This window comes from Mustela nigripes, chromosome 3 (assembly GCF_022355385.1).
Source record: "Mustela nigripes isolate SB6536 chromosome 3, MUSNIG.SB6536, whole genome shotgun sequence".
In the NCBI taxonomy this organism is placed as follows: domain Eukaryota; kingdom Metazoa; phylum Chordata; class Mammalia; order Carnivora; family Mustelidae; genus Mustela; species Mustela nigripes.
This window is the reverse complement of record NC_081559.1, coordinates 167,778,448-167,789,750: the sequence shown is the minus strand read 5'-3', so window position 1 is coordinate 167,789,750 and position 11,303 is coordinate 167,778,448. Positions and strand designations below refer to the sequence as shown.

The following is an 11,303-nucleotide window of genomic DNA, read 5'->3' as shown; positions in this document are numbered from 1 at the left end:
CATGTGGCTGTCCAGTTTCCTCAACACCATTTATTGAAGAATATATAATCAAAGAATATACAATTACCCGTTGTATTCTTTGCTCCTTTGTACATTAATTCAACATATATGCATGGGTTTATTTCTGGGCTTTTTATTCTGTTGCATTTGTCTATTTTTATTAGCACCATACTATACTAATCAGTTTTGATTAGTATAGCTTTGTATTATAATTTAAAATCAGGATGTGTGATACCTGTGATACCTCCACCTTTGTTCTTCTTGCTCAAGATTGCTTTGGTTATTTAGGGTCTTTTGTAGTTCCATATATATTTCTTATTTAAAATATTCAATATCTTGTTGCATCACTTGAGAAAGGAGTGCTGGTCAGCTTAAAGATATATTGTATAAGGGATATTTACACAAAATATTTGAATGTCTGTTTTAAGCTGCCTGTTGACAAGGTTGAGATTTTCTATACAATCTGAATAATCAGGAAATTGTTTCTGTGCTTAAGATCTTGATCAAATAGATCTTTTTCTCAAAATTCTTTATTTTGATATATTCTGTCTTTTAGTTTATTGATGAACTGAATTATTTTAAATATAAGCATTATACAGGGTAGCATAAACCAACTTTTGCACTTTAAGCTTTAATAGGATTTTTATTTTTATTTTTAAATCTTAACTATTTTTGCATAAAATCAGTAGGCTGTAAGAAATGTCAATTTTGAGGATTTCTGTCGTTTAATTTCTTTTATTCTGTGTATTTTCATGTTATTTAAAAGAAACTGGACTGTTGCCACATTCTTTTATTCACTCTCAGAATGATTGGTAGCCTAGATAACCTGAGATGCCATCAATAATTTACTAATACTTCTTGGACTTTATTTCAGGTTTTGCTTTGACCTGATTTAATACATAAAGGATCAACAAGTACAATGCAAAGCTGTAAATCCCCAAAGTAGGATTATGGGTCAGAGCTTGCATATAGATATTTATGATGCTTGCTGCGTATTGCCATATTGCCTCAGCCATGTTAGAATATGAGACAAACTATGGATGTAAAGAAAGGAAGGATGAAGAATTCTATGTGGAGTTACTATGCACAATAGACTTTTTTCTCTTTTATGTTAAAAATATGACCTTAAATATTTCCTTAAATAATATCTCCCCAAGCCTCCAGACTAGAATTAGTAAACTCTTTTTTGCATTGCACGTAGCTTCTTCTACTTTTTTATCTTTATACTTAGATTAGTTTATATATTTCGGGGATGAAGTGACTGTCCTCTACTCCCCATCCCCCAGCTTAAACTTTATAAAAGTGGGGAATACACTGTCTTTTGTCATTAGTATCTAACAGTTCATATTTTGTTGAATGAATGGCAAGAAAGAAAGACCATTGATTTGGTTTGGCTGTCATCTGGTACTCATGGGGGAGAATAATGAGAGGTTGGAAAGTGATGTTGTAACTAAATTGTAGAGAACCATGAATGAGAAATTTAGAAGTTTGGATTATATTGTTTTGATAGAAGGGCTTTGTACAAAGTTTTGGAAGGAATTTGGGCATAAACTGGTTAGTTGGCAATTACCTAAAATAGATTTAGGAGAGACTGAAGAGGTAGCTTAGTTAAAAAACTGGGAAATGGTAATGGAGCCTGGACTAGGGGAGTGACCAATTTAGGAACCATACAGTAAATGTTTATTACTTGCCTCCTGTAAACTGGGCATTGGTGCTGATTGCTGGATAGATAGCAGTGAACAAAGAATCCATGGTTCATGCTCTTCGGTTATATATACAGTGTATCATGAAAACAGATATTCAACAGAAACACTACAACTTTTATGACTGCTCCAAAGAAAATAGAGGGGCTGTGAAAGTATCAAATAGATAATGTTACAGTTTGCAGAGGTGTCTTGGAAGGCTTATGAGGGTACTGATTGAGCAGAGACTCATGTAACAGCTAGTTAAATGAAGAAGAAGGTGGATGAGCCTTTTAAGCAGATGACAAAGTATATGCAGAGGCCCCAAAGTGATTAAAAAGTTGGCATGTTTAATGAACAGAGAGGTATGGCTGGTGGAGAGGAGTCTTCCTTGTAAGAGTAGAATGATTAGATAAGAGGCAGTGGCTTAAAGAAAATTCTAAGTCTTCTCAGTTGTATATGGCAGCAAGAAGAGGAATCCAACAGATAACCTAGGCTTCAAAACTGAATGTTTCATTAAAATATTACTTTCTTAACAACCCTCATAAACAGGTTTTATATTATAATTTAAAAACATGTTTATAATAACAACTCCACATAATTTGTAGCTTACTGGGAATACTTTTACTGCTCTTTAAAATAAAATATAGTGATCTTAAACATTGGAGTTTTAATATATTTAGTACAGTTTCTTTTGTGTTTTCAGAGTAAAATGCTTTTGACTTCACTTTAAAGAGTTGTGTTTTGGAGGGATGTAGGAGACACACAAAAGATAAATTGTTATAGGACGTGATAAAATAATGAGTATATTTTGGAAAATCTGTTCCTTACCTTTAGAGTTGAGCTTTAGGTTAGACAGATACTTGCTAACTATAGCAGTACAGAGACCATGAAATTTACACCTTTTTAAAATAAGTCAGGCACTAGCAGGAAACACCAGCTGTGGGAATTTTTACCAGTCAACAAAAAAAATGCCTTCTTGTTCAAGTAAATTGGCACAATTCTCTATTTTTAGTAGCTTAAATAAAAGGAGGGCTAGAGGAGAACTGATAAAGAGAACAAAATGAAATCCATGAAATTGAAATAATGGTCATGGATTAATTGTTCTTTATTTTTGCTAAGAATGTATACTTAGAACAAAATTGATCACAAAAACACAAAATTTTGAACACATAAATCTAGGGAGTTTTATGGTTGAGTTGGCTCATATTTATCAAGATGTTTTTAACTCAAAGCATATTTTAAGGATAAATTTTAAATGACTATATCTTTGTAGATTTAGCTTGTAATTATTTTATTGATAACCTAACTTAATTTTTACATTTTGTGTGAAATTCTATTAACTCTTTTTCAGTAAATGTATAAAATAGGAATGGCACAGATATTATTCTCATAAGGGTATTTTTTATTAACTAGGTTATTTGGGTTGGAAGCTCTGGAATTACATAATTATGTGATTGGCAATGTCTTGACTTCATTTTAAAAATCAGAAAGGCTATCAGATGAGGAATTTTAGTTTATAATATTCTGAGGAAAGATTTTGTTACTGATATTCTAGTTCTCTTCATCAAATGAATGGTAACATTAGAGGGCCTGCTAAGTGTATAATGTCTTCAATGAAGAGAGGTGAAAAGAGAACAGTTAATGTCGAAAACACCCATTATTGCATACATATATCCTGTATGCTCTTAAATACTACACATGCCTACTCTTCTGTCAGCTGGGTGATTTACTAACTACCACCGAAGGGTGCCTTTGTTAGTCCTGATAAATTAAAAGAGGCCTGTAACGGCCTCTTTTTCAACAGATCATCGCCCTTGCTCCTTTCCCACTCTCCCTCTTTTTCATTCTGTGTATATGTGTGTCTTTCTCTTTCCTCTGAAATTCAGTGGCCACTTAGGTTATACAGTGTGCAATTCCCAGAGTGCCCTCAGAGTTTACAACATAAATATATACACTAGCCCTAAGATTTGATTATTTCATTGTATTATACTTATCACTCATGTTCCTTGTAGTGGATTTAATTTGTGTAATCATTATGCATCATAAAACCTTTTTCTCCCTTAAGTCATTATTAGTGGAGCACGTGCTAAGTGTAAGGTGCTGCTCTAGAAGCCAAAAGATTTCTGTAAATGTGGAATATGGTCCCCTCTCCTCAAGGATCTTTCAGTCTGGTTGGTGAATTGGGATAGGTCTTGCACAGTACAACACAATAGCACAAACGCGAACAATGCCGTTATTGAGTCCTAGTATTCGAAAGAAGGCGATCCATAAATACCTGAAAGTCTCTATGCAGAGTGTGATTCAAAGACTGTGTACATGAAACTAAGTTTTTAGACTCCATTGACAGTATTTTTACTTTTTTCATAGCATGTTGGCAGACAAGCTGAACATGACTCCAGAAGAAGCTGAAAGGTGGATTGTAAATTTGATTAGAAATGCAAGACTGGATGCCAAGATTGATTCTAAATTAGTGAGTATTAAATTAGTTATACTACTTCTGTTAAGTTGCTGACTCTTTTATACTTTTTTGGGTATTTTTCATTAGGACATTTTGTTCTGTTCTGTTAATAATTTTTGCTTTGTGTTAAGGCAGCAGCAGCCACCTTTTTGTTGTTGTTGTTGCTGGATGAATATTGTCATCTCTGTACACTGCATGAAACTGTGTATACTAGTCAGGTAGTGTTGTGATGTCATGCCCATGACCTACCTGGGAAACTCAGTTGTAATATTATAGGATCAATTTCCCTCTGTCTCATTTTAGGGTCATGTGGTTATGGGTAACAATGCAGTCTCACCCTATCAGCAAGTGATTGAAAAAACCAAAAGTCTGTCATTTAGAAGCCAGATGTTGGCCATGAATATCGAGAAGAAACTTAATCAGAATAGTAGGTCAGAGGTAAGAACCACACATTTTCTGTTTTGTCTGGAATTTAGCAATGATATAAGTATTCTACTGGACTTCATTTGAGAACATACTAATATATTGTTCATTTCTGATTTTGTATTTCTAATTGGGGGTGTGAACATTTTTTTAAAGACACATTACTAAACTGAAAAGAATTTTTCTTAAATGTATTACATGTGTTAAGGAAACTGAGAAAATTGTGTTCCTAGTTTATTATATCTGTTTTTCTTTTCTTTCATTCTGCCTGTGTGACTTCATTGACTCCTTTTCCTGAGGGTTTACAGCACATCATTTTGATACTAGCATATGATAACTTATATAGAGAGAGAGTTCTTTCAAGTGATTGAAATTTGTGTTCTTTTTAAGTCTGAAGAAATACTTTTACAAAAATGTTGGGTCTTATTATCTATTTGTGTTGATCTTTAAAAACTTGATTTTATCTGATATTCATATTTAGCTATGTCAGAAAAAATATATCCCCTCTTTGGTTGATTGTGCATATTAGATTTTTTTTTTTTTTTTTTTTTTTTTACAGAGAGAGAGATCACAAGTAGGTAGAGAGGCAGGGAAGCAGGCTCCCTGCAGAGAGCCCAATGTGGGGCTCGATCCCAGGACCCTGAGATCATGATCTGAGCTGAAGGCAGCGGCTTAATCCACTGAGCCACCCGGGCGCCCCATGAATATTAGATCTTGAAGAAACTTGATTGGCCTTGTAATTTTGGAATCCCAGACCAGCTTTAATGCTTTTTAGCCATTATGATTATGTATCACTAGGGCATAGGAAGTTGTTTTGTTTTGTTTTGTTTTGTTTTTTAAGGAGACAAAACAGCTTCAGTGTTTTGACGTTTTAGCAAAAAATTCGTGTCCTTTGAATAGTTCTTCAATTTTAAAAGAGAAGAAGAATTGGGAAGTTATGTTTATGCCTTTTCCAACCAAGTTCAGAATAACTCAACCTAAAACAGCTTTTATATAATGTTCTTTTTTGTATGTCTGAGGATCAATTTGTATCGACTTTCATTACAGTCCTGGTGATACTGTCATTGTTACACTTTATAACTGGTCAAAAACCGGTTTAGACTGCATGTTGATGTGTGGGGGGTTTTTTGTTCTTCTAAGTAGCATAATTGACATTTAGAAATTGTGGAGGTTGTTAAAATCTTAGAGAGTGGTTTGGGGCTAGAATATTAAACAGGAAATGCTAATATCACTTTTTTCTAAGCTAACTTTTTAGAAAGTACTTTCTTCTCACCTTATACATTTCTCTTTGTGTGTTCTAGGCTCCTAACTGGGCAACTCAGGACTCTGGCTTCTACTGAAGAACTGTGTAATGAAAAGATGAAAAAACTATTAAATAAAGATGAAATAATAAAACCCTTACATAAAGGGTTACCTACATTTATGAACAATTAACATATTAGAGCATAAATTTTGGGGAGTTTGAATAAAATTGGCTGTTTCATTTTATCTTGTTGTGAATTTCCTTGTATATCCAAGTGTGTGTTATTTTAACTTTTCAGTTTGGAATAATTGTAGATTCACAGGAAGTTGCAAAAATAATAGAGAGAGGTGTCATGAACCCTAAACCTATTTTACCTGTTGTATCCGTGTTACTGTAGTACATTATCACAATCAGAATCTAGACATAGGGACAATGTGTGTAAGTAGCTCTGTGCCATTTTATCACTTGTGTAGATTTGTGTAGCCTTCAGTACGGTCAAGATAAGGAACTATCTTCTTTTCTCTACCATCATGGTGTGTGGGCTCGGCTGCTACCCGAACAATAGACATTTTTATGGGGGAAATAATTTCTCTGTTACTACTTCCGCACCAGTAGGTTGGTTCAACAGTAAATATGTGAGATATTTTGTTCAGGAAAAAAAAAAGATAAAGAACCGTCATCATCATGGACCTCTCCCTCTGTGGTCATACCTACCTGTACTAGCTTTCACCCCTAGCAACCACTAATCTGTCTTACATTTCTATAATTTGTCATCAGTAAAATATTTTAGAAGTGGAATTATACAACATATGATTTTTTGAGTTTAACTTTTTCTACTCATAATGACCTTGAGATCTATCCAAGTGTTAAATATATCAGTAGTTTTTTCCCATTTATTGCTAAGTCTTTATCCGTGGTATTGAGGTACCACATTGTTTAACCATGAACCTTTAAGGAGATTATGGTCGTTTCCAGTTTGGGGCTAGCACAAATAAAGCTGCTGTTTCTTAATTTCTTAAAGTGGGCAGCTACAAGGACTCAAAAGGAGTGTAAGCTAAACTGTATAAATGACTTCTTGAATCTTGCAGATGCATGCGCGCGCATGCACACATGCACACACTTGAACACGTTTTGCTGGATACCCAAGATCTTTAAATATATAAAGCTGTGGTTGGGTTTCCTTTACACAAAAGTGGTTTGATTTTCACTTTGGTTGTTGAACTAAAACCTAGTCAGACAACAGACATTTCTGTTTCTGCACTCAAAAAGTGGTACAAGGGTAGGAGATGCATGCATACTGGGTTTGTATTTGGCATCTGATCAGGTCACCTTCACCCTGCAGTTAAGTTTCGAGAATATGGACAGGATTTGGTCCATGTGCTGTGGTTTCAGATCCCTGGTTTATGGTATTGGTCCTACTAAACTAGCCCAAAGGTGCTGAAGTAAGGGGGAGGATTGCTGGTTAGGGTAAGCCAAATGCTGATTTTTTTTATTCATACCTAGCCAGTGTTGTGAAAATGCCAGCTTCAAAGGATCATCTATAATACAAAATGGTCAAGGTTCATAGAGCAAGTACCAAAAAGGAGCGTATTCGTAACTAGATCAAAACAGGCCCATCTTATCTTGAGTACAATAGCTAACAACATGAATCAGAAGTATAGATCTGTAAGAAATAGTTACACAAAACTAGATAAAATTACATGTTATTCGAGCTATACAGAAATAAATAGTAAGTATGTTAAGCTGCTTGTTTCCTTCTTCACGAGTGATCCAAAGACAAAAAGTTCTTAGAGGCATCATTAATAACTTTATCTTAAGACTATAGCTCAACCAAACCACGTTAATGGCAAAGATTTCTAGGTGATTACATGGCGGTTAAAAGCAAGTCTAACAGGGGCACCTGGGTGGCTCAGTGGGTTAAAGCCTCTGCCTTTGGTTCACGTCATGATCCCAGGGTCCTGGGATCGAGCCCCGCATCAGGCTCTCTCTGCTCGCCAGGGAACCTGTTTCCTCCTCTCTCTCTCTGCCTACCTCTCTGCCTACTTGTGATCTCTGTCAAACAAATAAATAAATAAAATTAAAAAAAAAAAAAAGCAAGCCTAACAGTTGTTTGATGTGCTTTAGTGGACCAGTAGGGAAAAACCCAGGGAGGAAAGATAGGAAGCTAATACGCATTTACTATGTGTCAGGCATTTTCACATTTATATATCTGGAAATTTTTCTTTTAAAGGATTTTATTTATTTGACAGAGATCACAAGTAGGCAGAGAGGGAGGGAGGGAGAAGGAAGCAGGCTCCCTGCCTAGCAAAGAGCCTGATATGGTACTCAATCCCAGGACCCTGAGATCATGACCTGAGCTGAAGGCAGAGGCCTAACCCACTGAGCCACCCAGGCAGCCCTATATATCTGGAAAATTTTAAGAATGAAAGCTAACACTTGAGTGCCTCAATTTTGCCTGGAAACACTGAAATTTGGGTGTTAATATTTGTATATTATTGATGAAGAAACAGATGGTTACTCTGTGTCCCACCTACTAAATGTTAAAGCAATGAATTGAATATAGGCTTTTTCAGTTATAGCACACTGCCCCTTCTTAAATCATTATTGCCTTAAATTTACAAAGGTTTAAGTGGTGTATGGTAAGTGGATTGTAAAGGAGGATCTTGATCCATAAAACTATTCAAGTCTCTTGGCACCATTATCTTCAAATGAGAGTAAAAGATAAGTATTGTTTTTCCACCAGTATAATCATTGGATACTAGTGATTCCACCAAAAAAAAAATCTATTTGGAACTGACAAAACTTTGATAAACATCTCTTTGATTTTTTTCTATTTATGGTTTACTCCGTCAGGGTTATCCATTATATGAATAATTAATGTTCACTTTTCTACCACTTTTTGCTTTTCACATATTGCTGCCCTTTGAACTTGAAAGATGATACCACTATAGATTCCTAATTTATCAATGAGAAATACGTAATGGCTATTTTTACACATTGTCTATACTTGTTTATTGTTAAAATGTATTCTTGAAATTTGCATGGAAACAAATTACCTCGTTCTGGATTTACTCATAACTTTTGATTACAGGTAAACTGTCCCAGTAAGATACTGAGCACAAGTGATGTAGTGATTAATTTTCTTTTTTGTGTTCTCTTGTTTCCATTCAATAAATAGACCGTCGTATGTGTCAATAACATTTACAGGCACTGGGAACACATTGAAGAGCAAGAGCTCTTGAGGCTTACATTAAGTAAATAGTTTCTTGTGTGTTTTTTAAAAAGTTTCTATGCATTCCCAAGCATATATGTTTATGCTTTTTAAAATATGAAATACATAAAAGAAAAACCAATGCTCATTTACCCAATACTCCTCCTTGCTACTCAGCTTAAGAAATAGAATGGTTCTAGAAACTTGGACAAGCTTGTGGGCCCTTTGTTGATAGTATTTTCTTATTTGCCCTTGAGAAGTGACCACTACCATGACCTCTATATTAATAATTCCTTTGCTTTTTTGTATGGTTTTGTGGACACACATATATGCTTAACATATTTTTGACATGTGTTTAATTGAAATTATGCTTAGTAATCTATTGCTTGCTTTTCCCAACACAGATTCATCCACGTTGGTATATTGGCATCAGTGTATTCAGCTGCAGTTGATTCTTTTTCACTGCCTTGTGGTATTCCATTGCCTGAATATGCCATACTTAATTCAGCCAAATATTGGCGAAACATGTTTCCATGTTCTCCTTTAGAGTTTTTGGAACCAGTCTGACAATTGTGTTATGAATTGGTGAGTTAAATTAATTTGCTTTTATTATGATTACTAACCTATATGAGTTTATTTCTACCATCTCATTGCAAGCTTTCTGTTTGTTCCACTTTGGCTTTTTTTTTTTTTTTTTTTTTAACCCGACCACCTATTTCTTGACTTTCTTATGGTTTGATTTTACTCTCTTCTAGCTGGGCAATTAAATGTTCTCTTTCTATTTAATGATCATCCTAGAAATTTTAATATGTGTTTTTTAACTTAATATCCTAAAATTAATATCTCTGCCCCTCTCTAACAATATAAGGAAAATTTTTACTGCAGTAATCTTCCTCCTCAGTTATTTGTGTCCATTCTGTTTTTACTGTAACGTCTTAAGTTAGACATTGTACAATAATGCCTTTTTTCTTATTCATTCCTTTTGTAATGCAACGTTCCTCAGGTTCCTTTTAGGTTGCTTTTGCGATCTTTTCATTAGCGTTCTGAAGTTTCACTATGATGTGTCTAAATGTGAATTTTATTTATACTGGTTAGGATTCATTTGTCTTCTGATTCTGAAAACAGCTTTTGTCTTACATTAGTTCTGGAAAGTTACTTCTTTGGATAATTCTCCCTGGTTCATCAGGTTTTTGTTTGTTTTTGAGTTGCCCCCAAAAACCTCCCTCTCTTTCATACTTTATATATCTGCCACCTGTGCTGCATTGCATTTTTGCATAATTTCTTTAGTTCTTTCTTCCAGTTTGTTAATGATCTCATAAGCTGTATCTGATTTGCTCTTAAGCCTCCATGGAATTTATTTCAATGATTTCATCTTTGGTAGTTTCTTCTTATTATTCTTCTTCTTATTATTATTATTATTACCATTTTTCAATGCCAACTTATATTCTGTGAATTTATTATACATTCTGTGTTTTGAGTCCATCTAATTCTGTGCACCATTCTTACCCAGGCTATTCGTCCCTTAATGCGTATAATATTTTCTGAATTACTCTCCCTATAACTATTCCTGACCCCCTGTTCCCACCTGTTTTCATGAATATTCAGTGGATGTCTGAGACAGACACACAAACATAATACTATACGGTAAGAGCTATTCTATGTGAAAACACTTAGACTAAGGAAAGATACTTTTTTAATAGTTAAGGTCAATTGAAGACCTGCAAAAATCATCATTAGCTATAATTTATGAAATGTTTCAAAACATCTCTCTCTTGATCTTGGCCCTTTCTTAGTACTGATGGAAATGAAAAAAGAGACAGATACACCAATGACCTCAGATGTTTCCCTTCCTCTCTACTTCCCGGTGGTCAGGAAAATAGCTGGACGACATACAAAACTGTTGACTTCCAAATTCACAATATTTTGAACTCAGGTTTTCCAGCCTACTGTTGATCCTCACATATGACCCCTGTTTTCTTTTCCAGCTGGTAGATGTGTGGAAAAAGGATACAGGTATCCTCAAATACCCTCAAGTATCCCGAAGAGGTCACTTGGAAGCTAAATACTTCTGGTTCTAGTACCACCACTAACAGCAATTGAAAACCCAAATCAGATTTACCTCCACAGTAAAAAGGTCAGAAGTAAAATAGTGAACTATAAAGACCATCAGTAAGAAAAGTAATCAAGGCCAAGGTCAAACTATCTGCTAGGCTGAAATGTTTAAAATTTTCAATGAGGCTTTTATTAGATTCCTACAAAATAGCCTGCTTTAAACTGTTGTTT

At 34.6% G+C, this 11,303-nt stretch overlaps 1 protein-coding gene across 1 annotated transcript in view; it reads left to right on the top strand.

Annotated features, from left to right (window-relative positions):
* Nucleotides 1-6,054, top strand: part of EIF3E (eukaryotic translation initiation factor 3 subunit E) — a 44,641-nt gene extending 38,587 nt beyond the window's left edge. The window contains exons 11-13 of the mRNA XM_059395046.1: nucleotides 4,053-4,155; nucleotides 4,447-4,581; nucleotides 5,868-6,054. Coding sequence (XP_059251029.1) covers nucleotides 4,053-4,155; nucleotides 4,447-4,581; nucleotides 5,868-5,906 — 277 coding nt within the window. The 3' untranslated portion in view covers nucleotides 5,907-6,054. The remainder of the gene's footprint in view (nucleotides 1-4,052; nucleotides 4,156-4,446; nucleotides 4,582-5,867) is intronic.
* The last annotated feature ends 5,249 nt before the right edge of the window (nucleotides 6,055-11,303 follow it).